We start from the raw sequence: 16,328 nt of genomic DNA on the forward strand, positions 1-16,328 counted from the left end.
CCCGTGACCCCCCAGACCGGGAGCGCCGCCGTGGGAGCGGCCCGTGACCCCCCAGGCCGGGAGCGCCGCCGTGGGAGCGGCCCGTGAACCCCAAGCCGGGAGCGCCGCCGTGGGCGCGGCGCCGCTGGGGCGTGTCCCGGAACGGGCGGGCCGCGCTTCCCCGCGGGACTCGGTTTCCCGTGAGGCCCCGCGCGGGCGCTTCCGGCGGGCGCTTCCGGCGGGCGCTTCCGGCGGGCGCAGGCCGGGATGGAGGCCGTGCCCCGCATGCCCATGATCTGGCTCGACCTCAAGGAAGCCGGGGAGTTCGCCTTCAACGCCGCCGTCAAGAAGGTGCGGCTGGGGCTGGGGCGGGGGCGGCCAGGGCCTCGGTGAGGGGTGTTTGGGGTCCGGGAGCGGGGCGGGTGGTGCTCGGGGAGGAGGAACCGGGCGGGGGTGTGAGCCCCGTGGGGGAGAAGGCGGCCTGGGGAAGGGGCAGGCCGCGGCGGTGTCAGTGGCTCCGCGGGGGGCGTGGGACCCCTAGGGACGGGCGGGGGGGAGGAGGCAGCGTGCGGGGTTGCTTGGGGGGCAGTGATGGAGGGGAAGGCGTGAGCTGCAGGGAGGGGCCGCGGCGGGGGGTGCAGCGTCTTCGGGGCGTCCCAGGGAAGGTGAGTGCGGGGGCTCTGGGGGCTGCGGGGGGAGCGCCTGGAGACGCGGAGGAGCGGAGCGCGGCTGCCGGGGTCGCGTCAGGCCCTGGGGGTGCTGGGGCGGGGATGCAGCGCCTCATCACCCCGCCGTGCCTCTGCCCTGCCCGGCACAGAGCGAGCCGGGCGACCAGCCCGTCTGTGCCCCGCTCAGCACCCCCCCGGTGCCTCCTCGGCGCTGCGGGACCTGCTTCGGGCTCCGCGGGGTTTGGGGAGCGGGGGGAGCCCCCGGAGCTCTCGCTGTCCCAGGCGGAGCTGGTCCCGGCCGCCTCGGGGCTGAGCCGTGAGTTGGCAAGTCCGGCCCCGCCGCGTGTGACCGCGCTGACTCGCACAGGCGCCAAACCCGCACCGGCTCCCCCTGTTCGTAACGCGGGGAGGGCGGCTTGAGGAGCTCCGGGGGCCAGTCCCTCGCGGCTCCCTCCCCTCCGCTGCTTCTGCCTCGGGCTCGCTGACGGTCGCTCAGCGGAAAGCCCCGGGCGCTTCATGGCTCGGCGCCTGGGAGATGCTGGGCTCTTCCTTCCCGAGGCTTCCAGGGGACACGGCGTGTCCCTGCCGCCCCGGTGTACGCCCAGCCGGTGGTGAAGGACTTCATTCAGCAGCTGTAAACAAGCTCCACCTCTGACTGACGCTTCCTGCTGCCACCTAGGGCTGACAGTCCTGATTTATGGATGTGGAAGGAGGATGAGGGAGGGGGCTCTCCCATGTCCCTGCCCACACCTACTCCAGCCCCTCTGGTTCTGGGGCCGGTGTCTCATCGGAGCCGGGTGGCAGAGATGTCCCTGTGCCAGGGGGAAAGTGTCTCTGGATCAGGGAGCTGAGTCATGCTGTGCCAGCTGGGACAAGGTGTGGAGGCTGTCAGGGCAGCTGTGTGCCAGGCCCAGAAGCTCCTGCAGTCCCAGCCCTGCCCTCACCCTGCCACTGACCCCTGGCCCTCAGCACCTCAGCCTCAAGGCTTTGTGACCCCTCCAGGGCTGGGCACTGCCCCATGGCCCTGGGCAGCCTGGCACAGGGGCTGACACCCCTCTCAGGGAAGAAGTCCTCACAGTCCCCTCCATGAGAGTGGGGACAGCACCTTCCCCGGGGCCTCCAGAGCATTTCTGGCCAAGCCCTGGCCCCAGCCTGTCTCCGTGGTGTCTGAGGAGCCTGTCAGGCTGCACTGCCCAGCTTCATTTCCCTTTTGGCCCTTGCCATGATGTTCACTTCCAAGACATTTGCCCCCAGTGCTCAATGAGGGCTTTGCTCCCATCCCCACGCAGAGAGGTGTTGGGTGTGAATCTGGAGTGACTTCCCTTCGCTCTCTTCTGTTCCCTGGTGACTCGTGGCCACTGCTTCTCCACCCCACCTCCCCAGTCTCTGTCAGCTCCTCTCCAGGGTGCTGACTCCTCAGGGCCCCATGGTTCACGTTTAGGGGGTTTTGGAGGGCAAACCAGCGCTGACCCAAGAGGCCCCAGGCCAGTGCATGCCCCTGACAGCAGCAGACACACCATGGGGGCATCTCCCAGGCCTCCATGGAGACCTACTGGTTGCAGCTCCAGGGCTGGGATGTGATGCAACCTTGTCTGTGGGTGTCAGGCTGAGCCAAGCTCTCACTCCTCCTTCCAGTTTGTCCTGAAGAACTATGGGGAGAACCCAGAGAACTACAACGAGGAGCTGCGGAAGCTGGAGCTGCTCCGGCAGGTGAGCAGGGCTCCATCCTACATCACCTCTGGGCCCAGGAGAGCTGAGAGCTGGCCTGGGGGAGCTGCTGCCTCATCCCCCTGCTCCCCAGGCAGAGTGAATGAACAGCCTCCTGGCCCAGGCCAGGCTGGGGGTGACCTGCTGGAGAGCAGCTCCAGGAGAGGGACCTGGGGGTGCTGGTGCTGAAAGGCTGGGACCGGTGTTTGTTGTGTGATGGCCAGTGGTAACAAGGGATAATGGGCACAGGCTGGCACACAGGCAGTGCCCCTGGCACAGGAGGAGAAGCTCCTTTGGTGCTGAGGTGAGGGAGCCTGGCCCAGGCTGTCCAGGGAGGGTGTGGAGGCTCCTTCTCAGGAGGTTTCCAACCCCAGCTGGACACGCTCCTGTGCCCCCTGAGCCAGGGGAAGCTGCTGTAGCAGGGGCTGGGCTGGAGCAGATCTGCAGGGCCCTTCCAGCCCCCACCACTCTGGGATTCTCTGGTCCCTAAAGCTGCTCCCTGCAGCCTGCTTTGAAGCAGAACAGGCCTGTTATTCCAGCAGCTTTGCACAGCTGGTTTCCGTGGGTCAGGCTCCTTCCCGCGGTGCCGCGTCATCCCGGCTCTGCCCGTGGCAAATGTCACCACAAACCCACCACCTTACCCATCAGTGTGATCCTGACCCAGGACAAACCTCTTCTTCCTCCTCACGCTTCTTTCCCCCCTTCAGAACGCTGTCAACGTGCCCAGAGACTTCGAGGGCTGCAGCACGCTGCGCAAGTACTTCGGCCAGCTGCACTACCTGCAGAGCCGCATCCCCATGGGCGCCGAGCAGGAGGCAGCCGTCCCCATCACGTGGTGAGCAGCAGCTGCAGCTTCTCCCGCCCTTGCTCTGCTCTGAGGAGCCTCCTGAAACGTCCAGGCTGACCCAAAGTGATTGTCCCCCTGTGCTGGGCCCTGGGGAGGCTGCAGCTCCAGGGCTGTGTCAGTGCTGGGCCCCTCACTCACTGCCACAGGGACACTGAGGGGCTGCAGCGTGGCCAGAGCCGGGCACAGAGCTGGGGAAGGGGCTGGAGCACAGGGGTGCTGGGGAGGGGCTGAGGGAATGGGGGTGTTGATCCTGGAGAAGGCTGAGGGCAGACAGGAGCTCTCTCTGCAGCTCCCTCACAGGAGGGTGGCCAGGGCAGGGGTCAGTTTCTTCTCCCCAGTAATGAATGACAGGATGAAAGGAATCAGACTCGAGTTGCTCCAGAGGAGGTTGAGGCTGGAGCTGAGGCAGAACTGTTTCCCTGAGAGGGGTGTCAGCCCCTGTGCCAGACTGCCCAGGGAGCTGGGGGAGTGCCCAGCCCTGGAGGGATCCCAAAGCTGACGTGCTGAGGGCTGTGGGTCAGTGGTGGCTGTGGCAGGGTGAGGGGAGGGCTAGGACTGCAGCAGCTTCAAGGCCTTTTCCACCCAAAATGCTTCTATGATAAGGTGACAATGCTGGGTGCCCTGGAGTGGTGGGCTGTGTGTAACCAGGGCATCCACCTGCTTGCAAAGCCATTGCACCAGCTTCCATAGTCTCTTCCACCTCAAGTCAATGTTCAGGGTGACACCAAGCCCCCATCCCCAACCCCCAAGGGAGCCCAGCCCCTGGCAAATCCTTTCCCCAGCCCATGGACCGTGCCCAGGAGCACCAGTGTCTCCCACTCCAGCTGTTACCTGGGCTTCTCTCCTCACAGGACCGAGATCTTCTCAGGCAAGACGGTGACACACGAGGACATCAAGTACGAGCAGGCATGCATCCTCTACAACCTGGGTAAGGGCTGGGAGGCTGCTGGTGAAAGCCTCAGTCCCCACACCCCTGCCTCCACAGCAGCACACTGCTCTCCCTCTTTGGCTCTGCACTCTTGACTATCATGGCTCACAGTGGGGTTTTTTGGTAGTCCCAAGGGGAAGGGGGCTCTCAGGCCCCAGCCACATCATGCAGCTGGCAGGGATCCCATCCCTGGGCTTGTGGCTGCAGCTCAGGGACTGACTGGGGCTTTGGTGGTTTAAACACATCTGTTGTGTTACTCCCTGCCCCAGGCCAGGCTGGGGGGAACCTGCTGGAGAGCAGCTCCAGGAGAGGGACCTGGCAGTGCTGGTGGGCAGCAGAGAAACACGAGCAGCAGTGTGGGCTGGGGGGCAAGAAGCCAATGGCAGCCTGGGGGCATCCAGCAGAGTGTGGGCAGCTGGGCCAGGGAGGTTGTGCTGCCCCTCTGCTCTGGCCTGCTCAGCTGGAGCCCTGTGCCCAGTGCTGGGCTCCCCAGCTGCAGAGAGACAGGGAACTGCTGCAGAGAGGCCAGTGAGGGCTCCCAGGGTGCTGAGGGGATAGAACATGTGTGTGAGGAGGAAAAGCTGCGGGCCCTGGGGCTGTTCAGCCCATGCTGGGTGATTTCCCTGCACAGACTTTCATGCTGGTGCCACCCCAGGGCCCTGTGTCCCCCAGGTGCTGCTGGGTGCCTGTGACCCCCTTGCTGCAGTGTTTGGCTCATCTGGTACCAGCTCCCAGTCCCTGTGAGTAGTGCCAGGGTCTGATCAGGTGTCCTCTCTCCACAGGTGCACTGCACTCCATGCTGGGTGCCATGGACAAGAGAGTGTCTGAGGAGGTAACGACCCCCTGTGTGCTCCCTCAGTGGCCATTCTGTCCCGTGGGGTTTAGCAGTGAGCTGGTGGCAACAAGGACTTCTCTGTGACTTGGGTGGCTGCCAGCATCTCAACGCTGGCCACCAGCTCTGGATGTTGGCTGTGACCCTGTGTAGAGTGTTAGGAAGGGCCATCCTCACCATGGTTGTGGCCTTCCCTGCCCTGTCCTTGCTGTCCCCAGGTCACTGGCCGGGCTCACCCTCCACCCTCAGCATGGAGGGACCGATCCCAAGCAGCCCAGGGGAGCACTGAGCTGTCTGGGGCCTTGTGAGCCCCAAGGAGTCTCTCCAGCCTTGTGGCAGCTGCTTCTTCTGGGGTCTGAGAGGAGGCAGGAGCAGCATGGGGAATGTCTTAGCCTTGCTGAGCTGGGCTTTGTCACCTTAAGCTACCCTGTCTGAAGGGAGCTCACTGCTGCTCCAGTCTGGACAGGCCTCCGCATCCTCCAGTGCCTGACACCTCCTTTCCCCCCACCTCAGGGCATGAAGGTTTCCTGCACCCATTTCCAGTGTGCTGCTGGGGCCTTTACCTACCTGAGGGACCACTTCCCCCATTCCTACAGCGTGGACATGAGCCACCAGATCCTCAACCTCAACATCAACCTCATGCTGGTAGGAACTCACACCGGGACAGCTCCTTCCACACCTCAGGGCGGCTGCTGCTGGCTGGGAGAGGGGTGCTGGGAGGGCTGGCTGCTCCCTCAGGGGTCCAGGAGCTGAGTGTTACGTGAGACAGGGCTCCAGTGCCCACTGGGACTGTTGTCTGTGGGGGCTGGGCTCCTGGGGGGCAGGAGGGGCGCCTTCCCCCAGGCAGGAAGGAGATGTTGGGGGAGAGGGGAGGCTCTGTGCTGCTCTGCTCATCCCCAGGCTGCTCAGGTGACCCCTCAAGAAAGGGGCTGTGGCTGGTGGGGGCCTGGTATGGGGCCAGATACCCCTCTCCCAAGGTGTGGGAGGACCTGAAAACTGCGCTCTTCTCTTGGGCAGGGCCAGGCACAGGAGTGTCTCCTGGAGAAGTCCATGCTGGACAACAGGAAGAGTTTCCTCGTGGCTCGGATCAGTGCCCAGGTGAGGCCCTGCCAGCTGGCCCCTGCTGGCCCCTGCCAGCCTGAGCTCTGGCTACTTCTGCCTCAGGGCTTGTTGCCATGGCAGGGCGTGATGCCTGGGGTGGGGATGGAGGAGGACATCCTCAGCTCTGCTCGGTGTCAGCAGGCCAAGGGGCTGCAGGTGGGTCAGGGCAGTGCCAGGCACAGGCTGGGGGTGAGTGGGGTGGGGGCAGCCCTGAGGAGAGGGACAGGGGGTGCTGGGGGGTGGAAAGCTGCCTGTGAGCCATCAGTGTGTGCTCACAGCACAGAAAGCCCCCTGCAGCCTGGGCTGGGTGCCCAAACCATCCTATGATTCAAACCCTCTCCGTGGGGCAGGTTTGTTGTGGTGGTGTCACTCATCCCTGGCCCTGACCCAAAGTGCATCAGTGAGAGACTCTACCATGGCAGCGAGGTGACCCCAGCCTGGGGCACAAACAGGGCACCCCCCTCTCCCTCAGTGCCCTCAGCTCCTCTGTAGTGCAGCTCAGAGGGTTCCACACACCCATCCCTCTCCCTGTAGGTGGTGGATTACTACAAAGAGGCCTGCAGGGCACTGGAGAACTCAGAGACAGCCTCTCTGCTGGGGAAGATCCAGAAGGACTGGAAGAAGCTGGTTCAGATGAAAATCTATTACTTTGCTGCTGTGGCCCATGTGAGTGGGGAGAGCAACCTGGAGTGGGGGAACCTGCCCTTGGCTCCCAACCTGGCTGCTGTGGAGCTGGCCCAGCCACTGAGAGCTGGGCAGGCTGAGAGCTGGGCAGACAGGAGCCTGCTGAGGGTCACCCAGGGCAAGGGCAGAGTCCTGATGGAGGGGAACCTGCTTTAACAGGGGGTGGCACTGGATGAGCTCTGCAGGGCCCTTCCAGCCCCCACCACGCTGGGATTCTTGCCTGCTTCCAAGACCTCCCTCAGGTTACAGAGCTCTGATGTGTGTTTTCTTGCAGCTGCACATGGGAAAGCAGGCTGAGGAGCAGCAGAAGTTTGGGGAAAGGGTAAGCAGAGCCCAGGGGGCCCTTCTCAGCCCACCCTCACGGGGCTCCTGCCCTGAGAGGGTTGAGTCTGGAGGTCTCCTGGAGACATGATCCTGTCACCAACCACGTCCTGCCCCCCTGTGGGTGTCCTTGAAGAGCCCTGGCACCCACTTCTGTGCCCACCCTAATTCCTGTTCTCTCTGCAGGTCATCTACTTCCAGAGTGCTCTGGATAAACTCAACGAAGCCATCAAGCTGGCGAAGGTGCTGACACTGGGGCTGCCACGCGTGCCTGGGGCTGAAGGTTGCTCCCCGGGCCCTAGCGGGGCCCAGTGCCATGCCAACCTGGGGAGATGCCAACTGGGGTCAGGTTAAAAGCTTTCCCAGCCCTCCAGCAGGTTGGCAAACCTCTGCTTTGCTTCCCTCTGGGACATGCAGCCAAACCCACGGCTCCAGCATCTCCCAGGCGCTCGGGCTGCAGAGGGTTTGGGTTGAGCCCTTCAGGAGCCCGTGGGCAGCTGTCGGTATGACTGTGATTCTGATTCATGTGGCACAAGGAAGGGTGGCTGATGTGGCTGCTGCTGCCTGCTGGGCACACAGGGCTGCAGGAGGTTGCAGGACAGCAGTTTCCCCCTCCCTGCCTGCGCTAACTCCCTCTCCTTTCTGCAGGGCCAGCCAGAAACTGTGCAGGAGGCCCTGAGGTTCACCATGGATGTGATTGGTGGCAAGTGAGTCTGGGCACAGGGCAGCCCTGGGTGCCACCAGCCTGCTGCTGTGTAGGGCAGAGCAGCCCAGGGCATGTCCCCAGGCAGCCCTGAGGCCCCTGGGACCTGCTCTCCTCAGCACAAGCCCAAGGAACTCTGGGCCTGGCCCCCCAGGAGTGGGGCTGGAGGGGGAACACCGTGGCCCTCCCAACGTGGCATCACTCCTTGTTTGCAGGTACAACTCAGCCAAAAAGGACAATGACTTCATCTACCACGAAGCTGTGCCTGCACTGGACACCCTCCAGTCTGTGAAAGGTACAGAGAGTGACTCAGGGTTGTGGGGACCCCAGGGGTTGTGCCATGGGGCTGAGCTCCCTGGGGAGGTTTCAGCCTGGTGTGTGTTGTGTGTTTCCTCCCAGGTGCCCCCCTGGTGAAAGCCCTCCCTGTCAACCCCACGGATCCAGCCGTCACGGGCCCCGATATCTTTGCCAAGCTGGTGCCCATGGCTGCCCACGAGGCCTCTTCCCTCTACAGGTGTGTGCCAAGCCCTGGCACGGGCATGATGGACGGCCCACTGGCCCCAGAGCCAGGCTCAGCAGGGAGAGAGGAGCCTGTGCCAGCCACAGTGGCTTCCTTGGGGAGCCACCCTCATGCCTGGCTCCAGCCCTCAGTCCCTCCTGGCAGACAGGGCTGTCCCTGCTGCCCCCCGAGGCTCTGACCCGTTCCCAGGGGGCTGGGGTGTTCCTCATTGATGGCAGAGCCTCTCCTGCTCCTGCCACAGCACTCAAGGGTTGTGTTTTTATTCCCCCCCCCCGTGGCAGTGAGGAGAAGGCCAAGCTGCTGAGAGACGTGATGGCCAAGATCGAAGCCAAGAACGAAGTGCTGGAGTAAGTGTGAGCTGCCTCCTCGGGGCCCTTTGCCCCCCGCCGCCGATCCCTCAGCCCTGGGTGACGCTGCGTCCCGAGCTGGGGGCAGGGCAGGAGGCTCTGCCACCGCTCAGGGCCTTTGTCCCTCCCCTGCAGCCAGTTCATGGACTCGATGCAGCTGGACCCTGAGAGCGTGGACAACCTGGAGATGTACAGCCACATCCCGCCCGTGCTGATGGAGAAGTGCGCGGCGCTCAGCGTGCGCCCCGACACCGTCCGGAACCTGGTGCAGTCCATGCAGGGTGGGCACGCTGGGGCTGGGGGCTGGCACTGGGGGCTGGGCCTTGGCACTGCCTGCTCCCACAGCCGCGTTCCTGAGCTCCCACAGCCGTGTTTTTCCCTGGTGGGTGGCTCTGAGGGGTGCTGCTTCCTCACAGCCCTGTCCCCTGCCCGTGACGGGCATCTCCCATGTGCCAGCGGGCCCTGAGCCCACCCTGTGCTGTGCTGTGCTCGCCTCTGCTCGCCCACAGCCACAGTTATTCCTCAGGCTGCTGCCTGGAGGCGGCTGAGAGGAGACAGCAGCACTCTGCAACTCCCTCACAGGAGGCTGGAGTGAGCTGGGGGTCAGTCTCTGCCCCGAGTGATGAGTGACAGGACAAGAGGCAACAGGCTCAAGTTGCCCCAGGGGAGGCTGAGGCTGGAGCTGAGGCAGAACTGTTTCCCTGAGAGGGGTGTCAGCCCCTGTGCCAGGCTGCCCAGGGAGCTGGGGGAGTGCCCAGCCCTGGAGGGATCCCAAAGCCGTGGGGCTGAGGTGCTGAGGGCCGTGGGGTAGTGCTGGGCTGGGCAGAGTGAGGGCAGGGCTGGGACTGCAGCAGCCTGAAGGGCTTTTCAAACCATAAATGATTCTATGGCCTCTTCAGCTTCAGACCTGGAGCAGGCAAGGGCTGGGAAAGCCTGGATCAGCCCTTTGCCAACCCGTGTCTCTCCCCTCCAGTGCTCTCCGGGGTCTTCACCGACGTGGAGGCTTCGCTGAAGGAGATCCGAGACCTGCTGGAGGAGGACGAGGCTCAGGAGCGCAAGCTGCAGGAGCTGCTGGGGAAGGCGCCTCCAGCCCAGGGTTCCCCTCCCCAGCCCAGCCCGGGGCTGGCCGAGGTCAGCAAGGAGTGCTCCAAGTACGTGGAGGTGCACGAGAAGGCGAGTTACACCAACACGGAGCTGCACAAGGCCATGAACCTGCACATCGGCAACCTGCGCCTGCTGAGCGGGCCCCTGGAGCACGTCCGCGCCGCGCTGCCCGCGCCCGCCCTCACCGAAGGTCAGTGCGCTGCACCTCCCCTCCCCACGCTGGGGGTCGCTGTCCCCACATGAGAGCAGCTCCAGGTGGGCCAGGACGAGCCCTGGGCTGGCTGCTTGCCCCCCCAGTCCCGTGGCGGGGCAGAGGGGTGGCTCAGCCCTCCCCATCCTGCAGATGACAAGCAGGTACTGCAGAACCTGAAGCGGATCCTGGCCAAAGTGCAGGAGATGAGGGACCAGAGGACGTCTCTGGAGCAGCAGCTGCGGGAGATGATCCAGAAGGATGATATCACCACGTCCCTGGTCACCACCGACCGCTCCGAGATGAAGGTGGGCGTTTGGGGAAGCCCCATCCCGCCCCACAGGGCTGTGGCAGGAGCTCTGCCCCAGCCTGGCCGCCTCCTCAAGCCTCCTGCAGCCCCTCAGCTGCCCCCCAACTCTCTCTGCAGAAGCTCTTTGAGGAGCAGCTGAAGAAGTACGACCAGATCAAGGTGTACCTGGAGCAGAACCTGGCTGCCCAGGAGAACGTCCTGAAGGCCCTGACGGACGCCAACGTCAAGTACGCGGCTGTGCGCAAGGGCCTGGCCGAGGTGGAGCACAAGTGAGTGCTGTGAGGAGGGTGCAGGGGCTCTGGCCACATGGCAACAGCCTTGCCCACCCCAGCAGAGGTGGGGGCTCACCACAGCCTTCCCTGTCCCTCCCTTGTCACGTCCAGCTGCTTTGTTGCCCGTGGTGTTGCTCCCGGGTGGCTGCTGGTGGCTGAGGATCCCCAGCCCTGGTGCTGCCGTCCCTGCTCAGCCCCCTGCCCCGTCCCCCGCAGGTGGAACACCACTGTCCAGACCTTGGTGGCCTCCTACGAAGCCTACGAGGACCTGATGAAGAAGTCGCAGGAGGGGAAGGACTTTTACACGGACCTGGAGGGAAAGGCCTCCAAGCTGCTGGAGAAGGCCCGGGCCGCCTGCCGAGCCGCCGAGGCCAACAGGCAGCAGATCCTGGAGAAGTAGGTGGCGCCGAGCCCGGCCCCGGGGAGCCCCCTGGATGGGGGTGGGATGTGCCGGGGCCGGTTGCGGGGCCGCCCCGCGCTGAGCCCAACGCCCTTCCCCGCAGGGAGATGAAGAAGCAGCCGCCGCCGCGACCCACCGCCCCCAAACCCGCGCTGCCCCGGCAGGCGCCGGAGCCGGGGCCCGGGGAGGCCGGGGCGGAGCTGGAGCTGCCCGAGGAGCTGCGCGGCCTCCCGCCGGCCGTGCTGGCCGCGCTGCTGCCGCCGGCCCCGCGGCCCGCCGAGCCCTTGGCGCCCGGCGCCGCCCGCTTCACGCCGCCCGCCGCGCAGTACCGGCTGCCGGGAGCGCCGCTGCAGCCCTCGGCACCAGCCCCGCTGTTCCCCGCGGCCGCGCTGCTGCGGGCGCCGCTGCCACCGGCCTACGCAGCCCCGCTGGGGCCCCCGACGGGCTCCTCGCCGCGGCACGCCGCCCCATCCCACCCCGCTGCCGCCTTCCCCGCCGCGCTCGGCCCGCACGGCCCGCACACGGGCGCCGAGGCGGCCGCGGGGCCCCGGCTGGCCACCAGCACGGTGGACAGCGTGCAGGCGCCCATCGCCAGCTGCGCCCCCGGCCCCCTCCTGCCGCTCGGCCCCTTCCCCTACGCGCCGGCGGGGCTGCGGCCCTTCGGGCAGCCGGCTCCGCGCCCCTTCCCGGCCGGGCAGCCCCCGGCCGCCTTCGCCCCCGCGCCGCAGCTGCAGCCCGGCGGGGAGGGGCCGGCCCGGGCGCAGGGCCCGCAGCAGTTCCCCCCGGCCCCCTTCCTGCCTCCGGCGGGGGCTCCGGTCCCGCTGCCCTTCCAGCCCCCCGCTCGGCCCCCGCCGCCCCCCCAGGCCCGCTTCGCCCAGCAGCCCTTCGCCGGGCAGCCCCCCCTGCCCCCGCAGCTCTACCAGCTCCCGGGGCAGGACAAGGTGCCCCCCCAGGGGCTCGCTCATCCCCCCCCGGGGGCCCTGCCCTTCCCCCAGCCCCCCGGGCAGCCCGGCGTCCCCCCGCAGCCCCTGCACGCCGCCCTGGGGGGGCTGCAGCCCGTGCCCGCCAGCTCCCCCGCGCTGCCCTTCTGCCCCAGCCCTGCCCCTGCGCCCAGCCGCCTGCCCCCGGGCCCCCCCCCAGCCGCCGCCCCCGGCCCCCCGCACGTCCCCCCGGCTCCCAGCCCGGGGCTGACCCGGCTGCAGGGCGCGGGAGGGGCCGCCCAGGGCCCCCTCGTCCCGTCCCCGGCGCCCTCCCCGCAGCCGGCGCCGCCGCAGCGGCCGCCGGGCCCCAGCGATGGCGCGTTCCCGCGGCAGAGCTCCTGCACCGACGACCTGCTGTCGTCCAGCCCCGAGAGCCAGCACGGCGGCTCGCAGGCGGCCGTGGGGCAGCCGCCGCTGCAGCCCACCAAGGCGGACGCCAAGGAGGGGCAGAGGCCCAAGGCCGTGCAGCTGATCGAGAGCGACCCGTACGAGAAGCCGGAGCGCGTGGCGCGGCTGCGCTCGGAGCTGGAGCGGTTCCGGGCGCTGGCCGACGGGCTGGAGCGAGCGGCGCCGGGCGGCAGCTCCCGCCTCGACCTGCTCTGGAAGGAGCTGCAGGACGCGCAGGAGCGGGACGCGCGGCAGCTCTCCATCGCCATCGCCCGCTGCTACTCCATGAAGAACCGGCACCAGGACATCATGCCGTACGACAGGAACCGCGTGGTGCTGCGCTCGGGCAAGGACGATTACATCAACGCCAGCCGCGTGGAGGACCTGTCGCCCTACTGCCCCACCGTCATCGCCACGCAGGCCCCGCTCCTCGGCACCGCCGCCGACTTCTGGCTCATGATCTACGAGCAGAAGGTGTCGGTCGTCGTCATGCTGGTGTCGGAGCAGGAGCTGGACAAGGTGCGGCTGGGCGCTGGGGGAGGAGGGCGATGGCCGCGGGGGGCCGCGGGCGCCCGACCCACGGCCCGTTCCCCGCCGGCAGCAGAAGGTGCTGCGGTACTTCCCGGCGGAGCGGGGCCAGCCCCTGGCGCACGGAGCCGTCACCCTGGCGCTCACCAGCCTCAAGGTCACCCCCACCCACGTCGAGAGGATGATCACGCTGCAGTACCGCGACCAGAGCCTCAAGCGCACCGTCGTCCACCTCCAGTTCACCTCCTGGCCGGAGCTGTACGGAAACTGGGGGGCACTGGGGAGTGGGGAGGGGCCCCGCTGCAGCTGGGGGTGGGTTGGAGGGATCCTCATGTTGCCCAGTGGGACCCCCAAACCGCTCCTTCCTTATGGGGGAGGAACCTCAGGGCTGCTCAGGACGTGGGGAACAGGGGAGGGGTTGGCAGCAGGTTCCCCTCGCAGTGGGCATGTCCCTCGTTCCAGCCCCTGTTCCTCCCTCCCCAACAAGTGCCCCCTCCCCACTGAGTGTCCCCCCTCCCCACTGAGTGTCCCCCCTCCACTGAGTGTCCCCCTCCCCGCCCTGTCCCCCCCAGGGGCCTGCCTGACAGCAAGGGGAGCCTCCTGCGCTTCATCCAGGAGGTGCACAGCCACTACCTGCACCAGCGCCCGCTGCACACCCCCATCGTCGTGCACTGCAGGTGAGCGGGGCTGGGGGGCTCCCGGGGGCTGGGGGGTGTCCTGTCCCCCTCCTTGGGCCTCTCACAGCCCCGGGGGGCTCTGTGTGTGTCTCCACAGCTCAGGGGTGGGCCGGACCGGGGCCTTCTGCCTGCTCTACGCCGCCATGCAGGAGGTGGAGGCGGGCAACGGCATCCCTGACCTGGGGCTGCTGGTGCAGCGGCTGCGGCAGCAGCGCAAGCACATGCTGCAGGAGAAGGTAAGGGGGGGCTCTGGGGAGGGGCATGAAGCCCCCCCCAACCTTGACTCTAGGGGCGGCTGTGCAAGGAGGAAGCTCGCTCTGCCTTCCTCCTCCTGCTGGAAGGCTGATGAATGGAAGGCTGTTGTCAGGGGGTAGGGAGGCGGCCAGGAAAGCTGAAGCCTCGCTGGAGTTGTGCTTTGCAAGGAAGGTCAGGGACAGCAAGAAGGGCTTCTTCAGATACAGTGCAGGTGAAACCAATGCCAGAGGCAATGTAGGCCCAGTGCTGAATGAGGCCCTGGTGCCAGAGGATACAGAGAAGGCAGAGGTACTGAATGCCTTCGTTGCCTCTGTCTGTACTGCTGGAGCCTGTCCTCGGGAGCCCCAGACTCCAGGGGAAGTCAGGCTAAAGGAGGAGTTGTGTTTGGTTGCTGAGGGCTGGGTTCAGGATCAGCTGAGCAGTCTGGATGTACTCCCATCGGAGGGAGCTGGGGGGAGTCTTTGCTAAACCACTCTCCATCATCTTCAGCAAGTGGTGGAGAACAGGAGAGGTGCCTGAGGGCTGGAGGAGAGCAAATGTCACTCCAGCCATCAAAAAGGGTAATAAGGAGGAGCTGGGTAATGCCAGAGCAGTCAGCCTCAGCTCCCTCCCTGGGAAGGGGATGGAACAACTTGTCCTGGGCGCTGTCTGCAGGCAGCTGAGGGTCGTTAGGAGCAGTGAACACAGCTTTACTAAGGGGAAGTCCTGTGTGACCAACCTGAGAGCCTTTATGAAGCTGCACCCAGGTGGCAGATGGTGGCAGGGCAGTGGATGTGGTTTATCTGGGTTTCAGTCAAGCGTTTGGCACCGTGTCCCACAGCAACCTCACAGCAAAACTGAGGCAGGGTGGGCTGGGTGAGCAGGCAGGGAGCTGGGTTGTGAACTGGTTGAAGAAGGCAGAGAGTGGTGACCAGTGGGGCAGGGCCTGCTTGGAGGCCTGTGTCTAGTGGAGTCCCTCAGGGGTCTGTGCTGGGCCCAGCACCGTTCAGCCTGTTCATTAGTGACCTTGCTGAGGGAACAGAGGCACTGGCAGCAAGTTTGCTGCTGATCCTAACCTGGGGGCAGTGGCTGCCACCCCAGAGGCTGTGCTGCCATTCAGCCAGAGCTGGACAGGCTGGAGGGCTGGGCAGAGAGAAATCTGATGGAATTCAACAAGGGCAAGTGGAGAGTCTTGTGTCTGGGATAAAACAACCCCATGTGCCAGCACAGGCTGGGGAATGATGGAGTGGAGCATCTGCCTTGTGCTGAAAGGCTGAGGGAGCTGGGGCTCTTGAGCCTGGAGAAGAGGAGCCTGAGGGCTGAGCTCAGTCATGTTACAAACCCATCAAGGGTGGGTGTGAGGAGGCTGGAGCCAGGCTGTGTTCAGGGATGGCCAGTGACAGGACAAGGGGCAACGGGGACAAGCTGGAACAGGAGAGGTTCCAAAGCAACACAAGGAAAAGCTTCTTCCCTGTTGAGGTGAGGGAGCCCTGGCAGGGGCTGCCCAGATGGGCTGTGGAGGCTCCTTCTCTGAGCCATCCCAACCCAGCTGGACAGTCCCTGTGTGCCCTGCTCTAGGTGGTGCTGCTCTGGCAGGGGGGTTGCTCTGGGTGAGCGTTGCAGGTCCCTTCCAGCCCTTGACGTTCTGTGGTTCCTCCCCTGCAGCTGCACCTCAAGTTCTGCTTCGAGGCTGTCCTGCTGCACGTGGAGCAGGTTCTGCACCGCCACGGCGTGGGAGCCCCCGCCGCCCCCAAGGCCCCCAACAGCGCCTCCCCCAAGGTGGGTACAGCTGGGGGTCGGAGGGGGGGTCACACAGTCCCAGGCTCACGGGGCTTCTCTCTCTCTCTCTGTCTCTTCCTCCTCCAGCTCTACTTCCCCCAGGACCCGCAGGACCTGGTGCTGGGGGGGGACGTGCCCATCAGCTCCATCCAGGCCACCATCGCCAAGCTCAGCGTCAAGCCCGGGGGGGCCGTGGGGGAGCCCGGGGGGCTCTGCGGGCCCGATCCCGCCCCCTGCCCCGAGCCCACGCTGCCCGAGGCGCTGCCGGCGCTTCCCGACGGGGCCGTGGATGGGCCGGGGGTCCCCGAGCCCCCCGCCCCGGGGCCGCCCCCCCCGGAGCCGCCCAGCGCCGAGCCCCCCGCCGCGCCCCCCGCCCCGTCCTGCTCCTCGCTGGAGCTGCTGGCGTCGCTCACGCCCGAGGCCTTCTCGCTGGACGCCTCGCTCAGGGGCAAGCAGCGCATGAGCAAGCAGAGCTTCCTGCAGGCGGGAGAGGGGCTGCGGGGGCCACGGCCCAGCGACGACCCCCTCAGCATGCTCGACCCCCTCTGGACCCTCAACAAGACCTGAGGGGGGGCTGGTGGGGATGTGCTGAGCCCCCTCCCCGCCCCTTCCAGCACTACAGCCCTGCTCCCGCCGGGCGCCCCTCGGCGTCGGGGACCACCCCGCTCCCTGTACAGGTGCGACGCGGCTGCGCCCGCGCTCCCGCTCCCCCACAACTGACTTTTTCAGCTCTTTGCTACTAAAATAAAGCGAGTTTGCTCTGCTGGGTGGCTGGAGCTCGGCCCCCCGGGGCTGGGGGGCAGCAGGGGGGAGCAGGGGCACAGCCAGGC

At 66.4% G+C, this 16,328-nt stretch overlaps 1 protein-coding gene across 1 annotated transcript; it reads left to right on the plus strand.

Annotated features, from left to right (window-relative positions):
* The first annotated feature begins 222 nt into the window (after window positions 1-222).
* Window positions 223-16,262, plus strand: PTPN23 (protein tyrosine phosphatase non-receptor type 23). The gene is given in 26 exon segments (XM_061997426.1): window positions 223-330; window positions 2,283-2,357; window positions 3,062-3,189; window positions 4,053-4,129; window positions 4,912-4,961; window positions 5,475-5,606; window positions 5,979-6,059; window positions 6,597-6,728; window positions 7,021-7,068; window positions 7,254-7,310; window positions 7,716-7,774; window positions 7,986-8,065; window positions 8,170-8,284; window positions 8,572-8,637; window positions 8,773-8,918; window positions 9,611-9,931; window positions 10,085-10,239; window positions 10,359-10,510; window positions 10,730-10,909; window positions 11,017-12,799; window positions 12,885-13,066; window positions 13,381-13,485; window positions 13,583-13,721; window positions 15,385-15,498; window positions 15,586-15,871; window positions 15,874-16,262. Coding segments are annotated over 26 exon segments (5,115 nt in total). The 5' UTR covers window positions 223-246; the 3' UTR covers window positions 16,242-16,262.
* Window positions 16,263-16,328: the final 66 nt, after the last annotated feature.

This window comes from Colius striatus, chromosome 5 (genome assembly GCF_028858725.1).
Source record: "Colius striatus isolate bColStr4 chromosome 5, bColStr4.1.hap1, whole genome shotgun sequence".
Classification (NCBI taxonomy): domain Eukaryota; kingdom Metazoa; phylum Chordata; class Aves; order Coliiformes; family Coliidae; genus Colius; species Colius striatus.